Genomic DNA, 19,281 nt, shown 5'->3' on the forward strand with positions numbered 1-19,281 from the left:
TTTTAGGCATTGTTCATACTGGACTGCAAGTCGAAGAGTTCCTATAAATGGTAATTAAGATAGATATAAACAAGAGCTGAAAGACACAGACCAGCATATTCTGTAAATAATGTGACGTGAGCCGTCAGACACATTCTTCCCTCGCTGGCTGTTATGTATACAAAAGCTGAAGACAAATTCTTTGGTTAAATTATATTACCACAGTTAAGTTCACAGTTAGAACTAAGCATAGTATTGACCTGGAATAGTAAGTGAATAAACAAGTGAAATGTTATATTCAAAAATAAAATATAAAATTGAAAAATAGGTCCTTAAATAAAGAGCATCAACATACTCCAAAGGAGATGGGCAGAATCCTGTACACTGAAATTATGCCCATGGAAGCTCTCTTCCTTAAAGGTATACAATACATCACATACTGTTTACACCCCACTTTCCTTCTGGAGAAGGTTGAAAGATAAGGAGGTAGGTGAGTAGGCTTGGGTTGGGCAACAGATTTGGTAGCAGAAATGCCAAAATCTACCCTGAAACTATGCTCACAGCTCACAGTTTTGGAATGGTTTGCATCATATGTAACTTTAAAATGTTGTAAAAGTCATAAGCACAAAAATATACATAATGTATATAATCACGTTAAAAAAAACTGGTGATTATTTAATATTGGCTCATTTAGTTTCTGTCTGTAATCAGATCTTATAGCTTTGTTTACAATAAAAGACCACAAAGGCCCATGTCTAGGATGGCAGTAATATACTGTATCTGAAAGTCATTGAAGCCAATGTAATCTTGTCCAGACTGCCTTGCATTACATGATGTCACCAATGCTTGCCATCAGTTAGCTGTGGAGCAGGGAAGAGATTCATGGATGATAACATAAGATCATCTTTTGTTAACATGACGGAATTAAGATAGTTATTCTTATGTGAGCCTTTGGGGTGGCAGAGCTGTTGGACCTAAAGGGGTATGGTAGATAAAGTATCTTAAACTTAAACAATTTTTTGACTACTGGCTTATCAGCCATCAGAAGGTCTTAACGTGTGATCATATATGTTATATTCCATATATAACATTCACCCAAACTCAAGCAGGTGTTATAAATAGAAATTTGTTGTCTAAAATGCATTAAAATTTGCAATGCAAAATAATTTACTTCGCTTTATTCTCTGTTTTCATTTTGCAATTTTTTATCCTACTAAAATAATTTAGTAAATTCCGCGTAAGTATTTTTTACCCACACAATTCACATTAAACTACTTCTGACAACTCCATATATGTTTTCATAGCCATACATAGCTTTTAAAGCTGCTTTTGTGCTTTTACCTTTTTGGTTCCTTCTGTAAGATAAAACCTCAGCAGTTTATTTGTCAGCCTAGTGTCAGGTCTACTCAACTCTTCAGAGCGTGAAACACTACAAGCAATTAGAGTCCAGGTAACACAGATGCTTGCTACATTGTCTGTCACACTGATATTTCTTAATTAAAGCTTTTAATAAATATAGAGACTCATCCAATCCCTCTGAAGCCTGCTGGAGACCCCCCCCCCCCAAACCTTTAACCTAATATATGACTTTTCAGACATTGCAAAATTACAGATGTGTGTGGACTCCAGTATTGTTTGGGTTAAGAAAGGAAGAATAAACGTCTACGCTCACAAAAGAGAGAAGACAATATTGTTTTGATTGTTGTGACAAAAACTGAATGGTGCATATGTAATGTATTGTGATTCTAATACCATCTGCACATTTTTATGTGTCAGAGCCAATTTTAACCTGCAAAAAGCGAAATAATCCTATGATTAAAATTCATTGGGTTGTTATTGTGTTAAAGGCCTAATATACTTCAAGTTAGCTGTGATTCTGATTGGGGTCATCCTGATAAAACATGAACCCATTTTATTTGGATTAACTTTGCAACTAATAATGTTCTAGGACATAGAAGAGAGTAGAAGAAATGTCATAAAATGTTTTAAGTTACAATGTTATTGACATCAGAAGTTAAAACATTAACTGATGCCATTCCATAGCATATTGTTATAATAAACAGTTATTCGGTCTTGCCTGATTAGCTTTTCCTCAAAGCAAAATGCTTGTTTAAGCAATGTTTATGCAAAAATAATATTAAATATTTTTTTAATGTTAAAAATGCTTTAGTAGATTTTTGTCACTGTTCCATATTATATACAAAATCTAGAAACCCCCACCAAATATTCTACCTACCACTGCACTCATCTGCCTATCCTTGCTCTAATAACAGTTTCTTTTAGAATGTGATTTTTCCCTGTAATCCAGTTTCAGCTTGTGCTTCTAATTTATTAAGATGTTAGTGGCAGGCGTACTCATTTTAAAGGGTTCGAAGGCTCAGCCAGTGGTATGGGACAGAGGAGGAAGCACAGTCCAACCAGATCGAGGTATCCAAAGGGTTAAGAGAAAGGCGAAGTTATGTCCAGGCAAAAGGGTCGGTACAGGCGGCAAAGGTTCTATACACAGTTTTACAGGCAAGGTCAAGATCAGGATCAATAGCAGAAGTAATATAGCGCAACCACGAACTCACTATGTGGAACCTATTGTAGGGCACGGTCTGGAGTGTTCTGGCATCTTAAATAGCCCTCCTTTTGGAGCCAAAAATGAATGTGATGACGTCATGACGCTGGCATTCTTGCGCAGGCGTCTTTGCGATGGCATCCAATCTGGCGCTGGCGTTTCTTCGTGACGCTGGCATTCTTATGCAGGCGTTTTTGCGCTGGCGTCCAATCCGGCACTGGTGCGGACGTCACAGAGCTGCTCCCAGGAAGCACCACTAGGATGCCGCCATCTTGCGGAAGGTGAGTTGTTTTCCTTACACTCATAACTAGTGTTTATTTTGTGCATTAGACACCAGCTCTCCGATAAAAAGTGCCTGTTTTTATCTGGCTGTTATTTTTCTCATTTGACCTTCTACTGTTGTCATAGAAACAAATATCAATACCCTATTCACCTCTTCCAGGGTGCACCCAATCACAACATATGTCAAAATCATTAGGCCTGCATTTGAAAAGAATAAGAAAATATAATACAGACATTTGTGGTTTACCACATTATGGAAAAAAATTAAGTTTTCCTCAATAAACATGGAAAATCGTCCTTGATGTATATACAGATTAAATTCATCTTACTACTCAGGATTCAGTTGGAAAAGCTACTGTGCTCAATTGTGAAGGTTCTTTACTTGGTTGACCTACACAGTAATAGGACCCAAATACACTTTGTTCTGCCCCTTACTGATTTGCCTCTTGCACTTCACTGATCCCCCCTTCTCAGTCCATCCCCCTGCTCCTACGTTATTAGCTAGTAAGGTCCAGAAAAAAGGTGGCAAACCTACTTCCTACCTGCCAGACCTGGACTGGCAATCTGTGGAGGGGCTGCTGTTAAAATGCCATAAACAGCCAATATATATTGGGCTGTTTGGAGCTCTATTTACTTAAAATGCCAGGCCTATTTTGAATCCCAGTCTGAACCATTCTTATGGATTGCATAGGGCGCATGCATTATGTGTGGCACAAATAAACAAAAGCATGTGCATGAGGCAAAAAAAGAACACATGTAGGATCTCTAATTCAGAAACTCATTATGCAAAATAAGGTAAAGCTATTTACCATGATATTCTATTTTAACAAACATTTCAGCTTTTGTGACAGATTTACTTCTGCTCTGTGATGATACAGTGCCTGGTGCTTGATGTTAACTAAGCTAGCATAAATCCATGTTGATGGAAAAGCAATCCAATGGTTTTAGTAGCTTACATGACACTCAATATTAAAAAAAAAAAACCTCATCTAGAAAAACCCAGGCCCCCTATGATTCTGGGTGAAAGATCCTTTATTTATGCTCTCTTTACTCTAAATTACCATTGCTACTAATGGCTAATGGCTAAAGGTGGCCATAGATGCAAAGATCCACTCGTTTGGCGACATCACCAAATGAGCGGATCTTTTCCCGATATGCCATTGGCTATATCGGGGGTAATCTGAACAATCCGATTACAATGCGCAATGGGCTCTGGCGTGATCGGTCGGGTCAAAATCAAACCTGTCCGATCGACCAAACGACCGATCTCCCCCAGACTAAAGATGTTGGCACTCTTCACACACGATCCGAAAATAGTATCTTTGCATCTATGGCCAGCTTTAGGCACTACTGGACATACTAAGGCAAGGTATTGTGTTTATGCCTGATAATGGGAACTAGCAAATAATTAATTTTAATTGAAACATATGTCACTATCAACTGAAAAACAAGCGTCATATAATAACAAGAATTTTCGCAGAACACAGAAGATTCCAACTGTGTATAGAATGAGTTGTCATTATTATCAAGCCCCAACACATTGCAATCACAGAATTAAAGGGGCATATACATATTTAATAAATTAATGTTTCTTCTCTTTTAGAAGAAACCATGTAGCAAACACAAACCACAGCCAGATACTGCACTAAAGAAATTTAGCAGAAATACTGTATACAGTTTTAAACATAGCCCAATATAAACATCATTTTCTTTGTTGTTGTTGTTGTTATAATAGTGATTACATTTATTATACTTGAGTGGATGTGGGACAGAACATCTTGCACAAAGAGCAATGGCTATATCCTAATGTGATCCAACTGCTCAAAACAAGAAATCTGTGTCAAAGGAGTTCCTATGCTGAGTGCAATGAAAGTGGGGTAGTAGATTTATGAACATTACTGTTAGTGGGATTACTGGTCCCACGATGGTTGATGCACTGCTTCTACTACTTCTGAATCCTCCAGTTATCCATGGTTTGCTCTAAAAGTTAGGAATCTTATATGCTATTCTGTGGGGATGCCCTGTCATTCACGTTTAGCTTGATGACTTATCAGAAGACTTGAAATTTCATTTCAGTATTTCAGTCCATTCAGACTGTTTGGCTTTTAAATGCACAGTATGAATTACTAATACAAGTGCTTTAGCTCAAAAGTTTTCTCATCCAAAGATATTTATTTCTTGGAAACAAACATGCTTAATATAAGGAAATATGGGACATATACTTAATTCAATGTATTTTAATGACAATTCAATAAAAAGAATTTTAAAAGAAAAGGGAATATGGGCCAGATCAGAACCTAACTGAGAATAACAGTATCCCTTAGCTCAAGAAATGAGTACAGATATAGGAAAATATTGGTGTATCATCAGTCATTCTGCAATATGTTCAAAAATATCTAGGACACAAATATATATTCACATCAAGCTGAGCTTTCAAGTGTATCTGGGAAAGCCAATGACAATTTTCCCAATTCTTTCCCCTAAATGGCCTTCATGCTGAGGCACCCTGCCAACTATTTTTAAGTTTGGGAACTGCCACCACAAGTGCAAAGGTAAATAGTGGAAAAGCCACCGAGATCTATTGCTAAATAGTATGGACATGTCCATTTATTGTATAAAAGGATGGCACAACATATAATGTACTGTTTACTGGAGATCAGGTCCCTCCTGCCATCTAACAAAAATGTTTTTTTTTTATCATGACACTTAGTAGGAAATGTTTAATGAAAGTCTTAAATCCCAACAGAAAAAGACAAACCCCAACTCTTGTGAGTGAAATATGATATTGAGAGTGTCTTGCTAGATATTAATAACATTTTTACTTATCTTGACCACTTGGAATCAAGCACTGCTCATGTTTTAGCAGTTAACCATATGCAGTTTTGATTACTTTTAAAGGAGAACTAGAGCTTAAAGCTTAACAAAGAAGTAGACTAAAATGCTGCACATTATGTTTGAGATTCTCTATCAACCCAAGGCGACCACATCCCATTTGCAGCAAAGATCTTTGAATCCGAAGATTCCCCTAGTAGTTTGCAATGATCCCTGAGCTTTTCTTCACAACAACTGCCCAGAGCACACTGGGCATCTGAGTGTTAATGACATTCTTAACAAAATCCAAAATGTTGGACACCACAAACTAATTTAAAGGCCCAAATCTTTACTGTTATAGAGATGCTGAAACTTTAGGCTGATACAGTAAGTTCAGTGTAAATATGGCATTTCTGCCCATATTTGATTGGAGGGTTTTCTTTTGGATCGCCATACAGCTATGGCTGAGTAATTATGGCCTAACGGGGAAGGTAACGAAACATTTATACACACAATGCTTCTTTCATATATATATATATCAGTTGAAAAGCAAAATTAAACTATATTGAAACAAGTAAATTAAACAATAACTTTATACTATTAGACTAAGCTTGCCAGATCAGCCTTTCTTATGCATCATGACAATATAATATGTAAATACAGGAAGAAAAAAATCAGCACATGTCCAAGGAACCTTAATAAAGACAATAGAGTTATTCTAATGCCCTACACATGTGCCCACTGTAAAATTTATATTCCATATGTTTGCAAATGTATGGGGAAAACCTGTTACCCAAAAAAAGTTTGTAAGGTCTTTTGCAGGCAATCAGGCTGAAAAAAGGAAAAGATGCCAGCGTTTTTTGCACTCTTTCATTTTTGGCTCACAGAATATAATGTTAGTGACAGAAGATTGAGGAAGATCTAGCTACATTAATACACTTTGCCTGGTCTGAGGTGGCGAAGGCAACTCTGGCGAAAGAGGTAATGTTCGGTAAAATCCGTGTTTTATTGAATTGGCGGAGAAGCGTCCGTTCACCAGAGCAAAAAGTCACCTGGCGATAGAGTGCATATGACCACTAGCGGCAGTCTCTTTCGCTAGCGAATTGGCAACTGTGGCTGTTTAAAAAATCGGTGATATTCCTGCGGGTAGCAATTCTGGTGAAAAGTTGCTAGCGTTTGTGCCATTGTGCATTGTGTAAAGTGCAATTTCACCATTTATTTTACACAGAATGCAGTGTTTTCCCCATAATAATGACCGTACCCTGGTGGTGTTGTGCCTGGTACAATTAAACTAGAATATCATTGTCCTTGCACTTGAGAATTGGACACAGTGGTGCTGGAACTATTGACACAGGTCTCCTACTTTCTTAGTAACACACACACACACACACACACACACACACACACACACACACACACACACACACACACACACACACACACACACACACACACACACACACACACACACACACACACACACACACACACACACACACACACACACACACACACACACACACACACACACACACACACACACACACACACACACACACACACACACACACACACACACACACACACACACACCCACCCCCAGATTGAAAGGTAACCATGACACTCTGATGAACCATTTCCCACCATCAATTAGGCTGACAGTGTAATTCATCACCCTGTTCAATTGTGAAGTGGTAGATTCTGGAATGTGAAGTCCCTCTGCTTTTCATAAGGGGTGGTGCACAGATTCTCTAAAAAAACAGGGGGACATCAAGTCACAGAATCCATCACTTCACAATGGAACATGGGGAGGAGGGTTTGCATTAATAATTAGCCTACAAGATTTGGGTTGGGTTAATCAGAATAGTACTTGTGGAATCAGGTGGAGAGTCAGATAGTGTTTATGTATCTTTTCTACATAACCCCAGCTAAATTATCTCTTGTCAAAAATGGGGTATATTTTCTCTTTAACTAACAAAGGTTTGTGCAGTTTTGCCTTTGTGCCTTATTGCAGTGTATTTAGATAGTAAATAGTAAATGAATCTCTGATTGCACCAATTCTCCATTAATGCAAACGCATAATGCTCTAAAACAAATCAAACATAATTGAAACATATGTGTGATGAATGATTAGGCTATACATAATATTTCTTGCTCAAAATCCATTGAAAGCATTCTCCCTTAAATAATAAATTTCAGACCCCAGTACAGTAAGGCCCTCTGTATGCTGCTGAATGCTGCCTGCAATTGTAATCCAAGAGAAAAAAACTCCAGAGAGATAAATAGCAATTTCCTTGCAGCAGTTTAGAGTAATTGGCATTTTGATTGGATGTGATACTGCTTGTCACAGAGGCTTTCATACAAGCTAAAAGATTCCAGCTAAAATTTTAGGTACCATGTGGTTTCATGGTGCAGTTCATATAACCTATGATTATTTCCTAACTGTGAGTCCATATTTGGATTTCTTTGTCACCGTCGTTCTCTCTCAACCCATTTCCTGATGGTTCATGCTTTTTTCGCACTTACCACAAACTTCATTTCTGCTCTAGAAGTCAGTTTACTTTAAAATTTTATTAGAACTAAAAAAACCTGTCCATTAAACGCAGCTTAGATTTTTCTTGAGCACATCTCATAAATATTGTGAATGATGTGTGAACCATCCCCCCTGCTCCTCTGACACGGCAGCATACCTAGTGATACAGGGCACACACAAAGGATCACAGGAAGGCAATCACACTAAGGTATCCTGACACATTCTCCAGGGACAGAAATAAAAGCAGAATGCTATTGATTTTTTTCTAGACATTCGCATTTTAAGGCAAATCTTATGCCATTAATTCATGCTGACTAAAAACAGGCAATTTATTTTATCCTTCTAAATCATAAGATGATTATTGTTATTGATCAGAGGGCAAACACATTATGGAGTGCTGTCATGCTCCTTATAAATAATGCCTGCCAAAGTTGCTTTTCAAGTGACTTATTCTACACGCTGTGTGGCACATCTGTAATTAGCAGGCTCCATCTCATTGAAAACACTCATCATTATCCCTTCCTGGTGTGACTTCCCTGAGCTGGTGCTGCTTGACCTTGTTTTATATGGTCTTTATTCTGTTTTGGAGCAGGCTCTCATTGGCAGAAACACCCACTTTAGGACATGGCTATAATGCAATGCTTTCAATGCAGAATAACAGTCAAATCTGTGTAATATGTATGCCAATGCAATAGAACCCTTACATTTCACAATTAGCCCCTCTGTCCCCAACCCTTGGGCATTACACTTCCTTTTCTGGTTCCTTTCCTTCTTTCCTTTTCTTTTCCTTGCCAGCACTTTTGTTCTCTCCATCCCTCCCTCATTCCACAGCCTGCACTTCACCACATCTGTTTTTCATATGCCGAGCTCTAGGCGTCTGTTTCAAGCAAACAATGGGCTTTTATATGAACCTGAAGAATACCCCTGCTTAGAAATCAGTCCCACCAGCGGTTACACCTTTCCAGCTTCATGAATTGTCTTTGCTAATTGGACAGGTATAACAGTAATGGTTTCATTACAGTATGTTTCAGTTTAAAATCCCATACTGTATTATCCTTTTTCCAAACATAACAGTTGTAAGCATTTTATGCCATAGGGAGGGATGAAGACTTATTACTGATAAAAAATGAATGGGTTGCTCTTATCCTTATTACAGTTGAATCATGGAATATATGTTCTTTTTGAATTCACCATTTGTTTTACACCTTAAACACACATAATGACATTAGGAGAAAATAAATCAAAGCAACTCACCCAGAACAGATTGGATTAAAGTGTGCATCTTTGTTCATTAGTCCAGAAGAAGTCCTGGGATAGTGAGATGGGGCAGAAAGGAAGGCACAATGCTGAACATTGGTTTCCTGCTGGATTGGCAGTCAGCCCTGCATGGGGGAGCATCACAGTCTGTGGAATGCAAGAAGCGTAATTACCTCCATGTGGCTACCCAAGAAGCAACTTTCTTCTGCCCCCGGATAGCTATCCGCAACTTAACCGATCCCCACCTACAGAAATGAGTTGTACAGGAAACGTTTCAAAACAAAATAAAGTCTGAATGTAGCATGATTCTGTAAGAGCAGCTGCCTAATACCTCTGTGGAAAGAAAGGAGTGTAGAGAGGGGGGGAAAAACCACAGCACACAACGTTCTCCACATGCAACCTCCCAGACCTGCTCCTCCCAGCTATCTGCTGAGATTAGTCAGGGAAAGCATTTGCTGGATATGCTGCTGCTGCTGTTGCAACCCCTGCAGAGTAGGAGGGAAAGGGGTACACAGTGTGCCCAGACCTCACATATAGAACCAACTCTGTATTGGCTAAAATGACTCTTGGTTGGCATTTTACAATTTCTTGCAAATGTGCTTTTAGTCTAAATATATTTCAGTGATTTTCTTTGTTCAAATCCAAAATGTCTGTATTGATCTGTTTGATTACAAGACTCTTGAGCTTGACTGTTTGCCATAAACCCATAGTACATTGTCCATATTAGGATATCATCAAGTGTCAGAATGAAACATCAGGCAAAAAAAAAAAAAACCAAAGGCAATCCTAACCTTGAACCCAGATCATGGTCGCTGATAGAATCTGCTGGTGACGTAACAGTTTACACAGATTTTCAAATGATGATGATCCCTGATGCTGACAAAGTTCTCAAACTACAACTCCTATAATAGCTGCCTTAGCAACATATACTGGTTAGTATAATGTGACCTTGGAACTGAAGACTGCAGGATCACCAGCAATGTGTCAGCGTGATACATACACCATGAGGGAGGCAACTGCAATTAGAAATGCCCCCAAGCTTTTCCAGCTGTTTGATATTTGTTTGAAAGTGGCAAAATGCACAACAATTTTCATATTTGCATTAATAAGACAGGTGCTTGGAACTACCATTCCCAGCATCCTTTGCCAGTTTCTGTAGTAAATCCCACCTTTGAAATAAATTGAGGTGAGTAAACAGCACTGATATAGTGTGCGTACTGCAAAAAGAAACATACTGATCGTAAATCATATTACACCGCAATCACAGGTCTTTGGTGATAAACAAAGAAATATGTTCATTGAATCAACGTTTTTGGTTTTTGATGATCTTTGTGGAGACTGACACTAATGGGGCAGATTTATCAAGGGTCGAAGTGAAAATTTAAATTTTTTAATTCAAATTTCTAATTCGAATTTTCACGTTTTTTTTAAGTGGAATACAACTAGGGAATAGTTAAAATTTGATTCGAGCTTTTTAAAAAATTTGAATTTGATTTTCAAAATCTATCATGTCCTGGCCCTTTAAGAATTTGAATTTGACTATTCACCACCTTAAACGTCAAATTGCTGTTTTAGCCTATGGGGGACATCCTGGGATCAATTTGGAGTTCTTTGCAGCCTTCCTTCCTTTCAGAGAAAAAACTCGAATCCAATTAGATTTGAATTCTATTCGAATTTCAGGTCGATCTCATTCACTCGAGTTTGAAAAATTCGAATTTTTTGAAAAATTTCTTACAAACTCCCATGAACTCTAAATTCAACCCTTGATAAATCTGCCCCTCATTGTGCCAGTCAGTCTAGAGAATAAACGTCACCTTAGCAGTTAATCTGTCAGTTTGAGTGCTCTTCTTCTATTGTCATTGGTAGTATATTAAAGATGAGCAGTACCCAATAAATTTGACCAGGTTTGGAATTGCTGGCTGGACTCTTTTAGACGTGGAGGACATCCCACATTAAGACCAATATTTCACTGTTATTACTACTGCAATGCTATTCTTCATTGTGCCTTTTATTGATAACATAGTGTAAAACCAACAATCAAAAAGCTCTGAACCATGAATACCCACCTGTTTTTTTTCTTTATGTGTTTCTATATTTCTTGTTACTGTTTTTATTAAAAACAATAAAAAAAGATTTAAAAAAGATGACGTATTTGAAGGGATTGGAGAAGACAAAGCACCTTAAAATTACTGCCACTGTAGAGCTCCATGGTTTCCCAGCAACAATACCCAAACAGAGACATGTCCAATTTAGATATATCCTATCATGCAGAGTGAACTTTTGTCTGTGTTTCAGATCATTGAAACCTGAACAAGTGATATTAAACTGGACAGCCAGGCTAGCCAGTTCAAAACTGTACTGTTGACAACTATATGCCCACCAATTGTATGATAATGCTGTATGTAATGCACCTTGTTTGAAGCTGCCAGCTGCAATGCTCTGCTTGCAGAAACAATGATGATGCGAGGGAAAAAAACAATGTTTTAAATAGCAAAAATGGCACTACGAAGGATGACATATTGCTCACCAACATTCTCTATGGGGCAAATTCACTAAGCAGCAAAAAAGCGCTAGCGATGCCTTCGCCGCACTTCGCCAGGGCGCTGCTAATTCACTAAAATCCGAAGTTGCGCTCAGGGAGGCGAACAGTAGCGAATTTGTGCTAGCGTTAATTCGTCAAGCAAAGCGAAGTTACGCTAGCGATTCCTAATTTGCATACAGTGCCAAGTTAAAGTTGAATGGACGTATATGTAGCAGCAAATACAATACACTACACAAGCCTGGGAATTTCTATAAATAAAATAGAGTTGTTTTTTTGCCCTATACATGTGCCCACTGTATAGTTTAGGTGCCATATGTTAGGAAATGTAGGGGAGAAGGAGGGTACCCCCAAAAAATTTACGATCTTTTTCAGCCTATCAGCCCTAAAAAAGGAAAAGACGCCAGCAATCCTATCTACTTTACTCAGTAAAATGCGCAAGTTAGTGAATTAGTGTAGTTACGTTGACCCTTCGCCATAGCGCAACTTCGCCTGGCGTAAGGTCCACTTTGCTAGCGGATTTACGCCAGCGCTCATCAATAAATCGCGAAGTAACGAAATGACGTCATGCTGGCGAATTTGCGCTAACGTTATGCGCTCCGTGCTTAAGTGAATTTACCCCTATGTGTTTTCTTTGTTGACATTTGCACTGAAGATTCAGAATTGCCTGATCTGACCCACAATTTGGATGTGCAAATCATGGTACAGGTATAGGATCCCTTATCCGGAAACCCGATATCCAGAAATCTCTGAATTATGAATGGCTGTCTCCCATAGACTTCTTTTCTCTTCTTCTCTTTTCTCTGTAATAATAAAACAGTAGCTTGTACTTGATCCCAACTAAGATATAATCCTTATTGGAAGCAAAACCAGCCTATTGGGTTTATTTAATTTTTAAATGAATTTCTAGTAGACATAAAGCATGAAGACCCGAATTACGGAAAGATCCGTTATCCCCCAGGTCCCGAGCATTCTGGATAACAGGTCCCATACCTGAATACTAATATAAAAGGTCCCTACAGAACTGCTTATTGGGCAGTGGACATTCTCCTTTCTTTGTACTTAGATCAAAAAGGATGTCTGGTCATCTTTTATACTGGGAATGGGCAGATCTTTCAGTGCAGATCACACTTCAGTGATTTGCTAAAGAACTGCCACCACTGACATTAAATTAAATTATGCCACCTGACACTATTTATCAAGCTTTCACAGCTTTAAAACCTATTTAATAATTGAAATTCAAAGCTCTGTTCAGAATAATAAAACATTTAAATATCAGGCCAAAACAAACCTCTAGTATTTTATCATACACATTTAGGGGAAGATTTATCAAGGGTCAAATTTCGAAGTTATAGGATTTTTTTTGAATTTGAATTAAAAAAATCATGCGAAATTCATTAGATCGAATTCGAATCGTACAAATCAAAGCAACAGCACATTCGATCAAATTCGATTCGAAGTTTTTCCAAAAAAAACCAAAAACGTTGATTTTTCGAAGTCCTCCAATTGACTCCGAATAGGTTCTAGGAGGTCCCCCATAGGCTAAAACAGCAACTCGGCAGGTTTAGATGTCAAATGGTCGAAGTCGAATTTTGAGAGTACATAATAAATTTCGTTTTTTGAATTTTTTCCAAATTCGAATCGAATTTGGACTATTCCCTAGTCGAAGTAAAATTCGAAAAATTTTTAATTCGAATTTACACTTCAACCTTTGATAAATTTGCCCCTTAGTGATTTAGGTTCAGTGTGTGGATGCTATAACAATATATCTGTTCTGTACGGTAAGTTATACAAGCAGGGTCAAACTGGGCTGCCATGACACTAAACCAAAATCTATTAATATTATATATATATATATATATATATATATATATATATATCAGGTGAATTTTTAGTAGATTTTTTACATGTTTTTTCAGATTAGCAGAGTTAGGAAGAATAATATAATTCATATGTCAGGGAAAACTGCCTCCCGGCAGCATTAGTACTGATGAGAGGGCTGATTTTAGTGTGCTTCACCATCCTGTGTAATAAGCCTTTAAAGTAAACTTGGAATCAGAATGAAAAATTAGACATTTGCTGTTTTAAACATGCCAACTGATCATTAGAATGTTGTTTTGCTGTAAACAAGGACTAGAACTATACTACAAATGCTTGTTCAGCAAAAATAAAGTTGGAAAGTTAAGATAATTACAGCTACAGGCTCATATCTCTTTTACATTTGACCAAAATGCACTCTAAACTAGATTTGAAATAAGTCAAAGGGTTACCAATTTGATTATTACAGGAGACATAGGGTTGTAGTTAATAGTGTTAGCTCAAAGGAAGGAAAGGTAACAAACTGCATGCTCTGCTTTGTCCTACTTAAGTAATATAATATGTAAAGAATATCACTAGTAGCATTCAATGCTAGTGATGGGCAAATTTGGGGCGTTTTGCTTTGCTGAAAAATTTTCGAATTTCCAGCGAAACGGCGAAAAATTCACAAAACTTTGCCGGCATCTCATTTTTGACGCCGTGCCCGTTTTTTTTACGCCGGCGGACGTTTTTTGATGCCGGCGAAAAAGTTTTGCAGTGGTTTCGCGAATTCGCGCATGGCAAATAAATTCGACCATCACTATTCAATACATGTATTTCTGTAGATGACACAATGATCTGTATGGAAAATAAATTCAACCATCACTATTCAATACATGTATTTCTGTAGATGACACAATGATCTGTAGGGAAAATAAATTCGACCATCACTATTCAATACATGTATTTCTGTAGATGACACAATGATCTGTAGGGAAAAATTAAATACAAAATCTTATATGGAAAGAGGAATGAACAAAGGTTTGGTTTCTTACAAACCCAGCGAAAGAGAGACACAATGCTAAATAATGCATATAGTGCACAGATATCCTAATGCAGAATGCAACAGCAGGTATGCAAGCAATCCAGTAAAAGCAATGGAAAAAGTTCCATGTTGTACAGGAAGATCTATTATTGCCTGTAAAAGGGCAAATGCAAAATGAAGACACATCATGCAAATGTAGGTTTGAGGCCTACAAACAAACCTTTGGTTATGTATAAGCCATAGCAGCATTACCAATATGCACTATGCCACATGATAAGCTTAGTAAATAAATCTGTCCTACAAATTAAATGGTTACATAGAGCAAGCAACAGCTTTTGGGGTTCTTCATAATGGGCAGGCAGGACTATTGGACTATATTGACACATTCAGGTAGAAAGCTGATCCAGATTTGTTGCTATTCATTTACTGTGCTAACAATTTTATTTTATTAGTTTAAATAGTTTATTTTATTAGTTTAATGCTAACCATGATGAATTTTGATGTTCCCTGCAACCTTTTGGGTTGTTTAGGACTCTGCATTCCATTTTGGAGCACAGAGACCTTCAGCATCTGAGCACAGAATACTTAAGTCTATCTATTTAGGCCAACGGAGGCCCCATTGGAAGACTTAGTGGCTCCTATAGCATTGCAGCGGCGTCCCTGCCTTGTTTTGTTCTGCATTGCCCACTAAACCATTGACAGAAGATTCTAAGCAGAAACTGAGGGCAGAACATTCTCTAGCACTGAGAAGGTAAATATCGTAGTAATCACAGTTTGAGCTGTTCTTGGTGGTGGGGCTTACACTTAAGGGCCTACTGATCATATTGTGTAAAACAGAAAATACCAGAAAAAAACAGTGTAAAAATCTGTGTAAACAAACAGCAAATTTATCCAGCCGTGTGTTTTATTTCAAGCAGCAAGTAAGTTCTGGTGGAAAAAACACCAAAAAAGCCTGAAAAATATGTGATGTATATTTTCCCATAGCATTTTCAAATGTCTGTTTCAATTCACACCAGATTTTTACAGAGGTACGTAATCACCGAAAATCAATAAACAGCTTGATAAATATGGCAGACTTAAGGCTTGCTAACTACATATGGGCAGTGATGGGCAAATTCCTCCCGCTCCGCTTCATGGAAAAAACGTGAATTTCAAGCAAAATTTGTGAAACGGTGAAAAATTTGCGAAACTCGAATTTTGATGCCGGCCACAATTCTGACGCATGCAACAATTCTGAAGTGCATTAAAGTCAATGGGCGCCTATTAATTAGCGCCGGCATCGGAATTGTTGCTGGCGACAGTATTATCGTTGGCATCAAAATATATTCGGAACTCAGAAACCGGAAAATTCGAACCTGCTGAATAAATTCTCCATCACTACATATGGCTCCAGCTCTCAGTACAATAGTTGCTTGGAGTCATTCTGCATCTTTGGATTGTGCACTAACATATGGTCTCCTGGGTGCAGGAGTGCAGAGTCAACCACAGACATCTCCTTATTTGCCTCACAAGGTCCCTTGCAACACATAACCTTTTAGAGCAATCAGGTCAAGGAGGGGGGTGTATCCTGTAGCTGAGTGTATGGTATTATTGTAGGCCATTTCTCATGATACACTTCTTCTGGAGTCCTCAACAGCTTTAGCTGTGTACAACTTAACCTCAGTTACCCTGAGGGTAGCGAGTGGCCAGATAACATGAATCCACATTATATGTGCTGTGGTGTGTATGTATGTATGTAATTTGTGTCACATGACTCTGTGAAACTTGTGTTTTATAATAAGTAATTAACCCCCTGTTATAAAATATGAGGATAGTAGAAGCCACCTCACAGTTTCATGACCTCTAAAAAATCACTCGACCTTCGGCCTTTTTCTACTAAAAATTATTTAAACATTAAATAAACCCAATAGGATTGTTTTGCCAATACTGATAAATTTTTATCTCAGTTAGGATCAAGTACAAGGTACAATATTTGAATTATTTAAATAAAATGGAGTCTATTGAGATGGCCTTTTTGTAATATGGAGCTTTCTGGATAATTGATTCCATACATGTATAAGAATATTATAAGTCACATCAGCAAATCGTTCCAAGTGTTCAATAAACCCAATAGTATTGTTTTGCCAATACTGGTACATTTGTATCTCAGTTAGGATCAAGTACAACGTACAATATTTGAGTTATTTGAATAAAATCTATGGAGTCTATGGAGGTGTAATATGTGTAATATGGAGGTTTCTGGATAATTGATTCAGGGCCGGAACTAGGGGTAGGCAGAGTAGGCACGTGCCTAGGGCGCAAAGCTGGGGGGGGGGCGCCATGCACGCACCTTCTCTGCCTTTCTTACCCCCCAGTTCGGTCTCCGATCTGGCCGGCATGTGCAATCTTTTGCGCATACACACGCTGTCCCTTTCGCACTGCCTCTTATTTCAGCGCACGTGCGCACAAGGGGTCTTTTACACATGTGCATACATGTCTTTCCGTGCATGCGCACACGGCTTATCGCGCATGCACGTGCCACTGTGGGGCGGTCCAACCGGCCAGGCTGCCTAGGGTGTCTGCGCGGGCTGGTCCGGCACTGAATTGATTTCTGGATAATCGATCCCATGCATGTATAAAAATATGATAAGTCACATCAGTGTTTCATGATCATATAAAGGCTTAGCAGAGGCTTATTAGTAGAAAATTATGAATATTTTTTACACTTGACTGTAGAGTAAAGATGAAGAACATATTCAGATGCTGGTTGAATCTGGAGAGAAAAACACACAGTGGCCTGCAGATTGTTAATATTTTACATCAAGTAAAGTATGAGAAGCATGGTATATTGTTTATGGAGATAATAATACAACTCATTGTTCTGCTCTGCTGTAATAAATAATAAACACACCTTCTCCTCCTTTCACTGCAAAATCATCTTAATTCCCTATGCTTTTGTAGCAGCTTTTAATGTATTGGATAATTTAATTTCATCTAGGGATTTACCTGATGTGAGATGGAAAAATGGTCAAAGCCATATAAATGACAAGGAATCAGTATGTAATCATTGATGCGATTCAAATAATCTCAGCTTTAAACAAAACAAAAAAAGCTGTTTAAAATATGTGAGAATTACATATCTAAAATATATATCTATATATTTATATATTCTATATGTAAATATATATATATGTATAAGCACAGACATATATATATATATATATATATAATGAATATATATGTTTGTGTGCCTATATTTCACTGGATACACGCATATTGGTGATTACATTGAGAGCACTTTCTTTAAATGGTTCACTGGATCTGTGAAAGGACATAAATCAATGAAAATAATACATTCAATTGCAGAATTTCCCTCTCTCTGGGAAACCAGCTATTATTGAGCTTGTCTCTTTGCATTATGGCTCTGACAGACGAGGACTCTCTGTGCTACTCAGAATAGACACAGCCGTTCAGTGACCAGAGAGACAGAGATCTGCGCTTAGCTATTGCCTCTCTTGTTTTTCTTCCTGCTGTCTAATGTCATTCACTTCACCTCTCTTTTCTCCTCCTACACAGCCCTCTTATCATGTTGAGTTCAGCTATTTTACACTGTATGTCATATCTCTGAAATGCAATTTTTTGGATAATGTCACTGCCCTTTATTGTAAGAACATCATTTATTTGAAAGTTGATATTGGGCTGCTGTGAAGTTTGCTAGCCTCTGGTAACACTGTTCCACATCTCTCTGCTGTGGAATTCTTCCAGACCTGCTTTTATTTGAATCCCCCTGGAGCAAATGTTCAGTCTTAATGAAAAATGACAGAAGGAAAAGCCTTGTTCCAGTTTATATTAATGAGCACATGGACCTATACATATGCTGGTAGAAGTTACACTTTTATTCATTTCCGGGTATCTGAAGTCCCAGAGCTCCAACACATTGGAGGAAAGAAATAATGCTTTCCCCTGCATGACTTTATGGCATCTGTGTTCATCCCTAAGATACATGCTTTTAGATACATAAGCATGTCTCAAACTCAGCAGTACAAGTGTAAGGCTCTGAACCCCTACTGCAAAAGCAACAATTTACCTGCCAAGCCAGAGTGAACCTACATTGCTACTAAGGCCAATCTAAGTGGTGATTTATTTATACTCTCCTCAAAAGATGTGATTTCTGAAAATAAATGTTCTTTCTGCATTAATTCCACACTGTTTCACCTCTTCACTGTATGCAGCTAAACCAATTACTTCCCAGCAGTGGTCAGGGTGAGCAGAGAAAGGTCTCTGGCTAACAGGAGAATATACTGAATGTGAAGTTCCTTAATAATACTTATATCTTTCATCTCAGAGACAAAGACAATCACACTTCTTACATATTTCTCAAGTTGAAAGCAATTAACTGGTAAAATCCATTTGTATCTGGGAAATTTCCAAACGGTAACATTTTGCAAATTCAAATTATAAATTATTTCTTTTAATTGTAAATAAATGTGTCCACGTAG

The 19,281-nt window shown here is 37.9% G+C and overlaps 1 protein-coding gene across 3 annotated transcripts in view; it reads right to left on the bottom strand.

The window, feature by feature from the left end:
- Positions 1-9,846, bottom strand: part of clmp.L (CXADR-like membrane protein L homeolog) — a 48,469-nt gene extending 38,623 nt beyond the window's left edge. The window contains exons 1-2 of one of the 3 annotated variants that reach the window (XM_018225675.2): positions 9,754-9,846; positions 9,420-9,667 (exon numbers count right to left, since the gene is read on the bottom strand). In XM_018225675.2, the coding sequence (XP_018081164.1) occupies positions 9,420-9,447 (28 nt within the window). In that variant the 5' untranslated portion in view covers positions 9,448-9,667; positions 9,754-9,846. Of the gene's footprint in view, positions 1-9,419 lie in introns of all 3 variants that reach the window. The other 2 variants (XM_018225676.2, XM_041569145.1) reach the window with 2 other exon arrangements.
- Between the last annotated feature and the right edge of the window lie 9,435 nt (positions 9,847-19,281).

The sequence above is a fragment of the Xenopus laevis genome, chromosome 7L (assembly GCF_017654675.1).
Source record: "Xenopus laevis strain J_2021 chromosome 7L, Xenopus_laevis_v10.1, whole genome shotgun sequence".
Lineage (NCBI taxonomy): Eukaryota > Metazoa > Chordata > Amphibia > Anura > Pipidae > Xenopus > Xenopus laevis.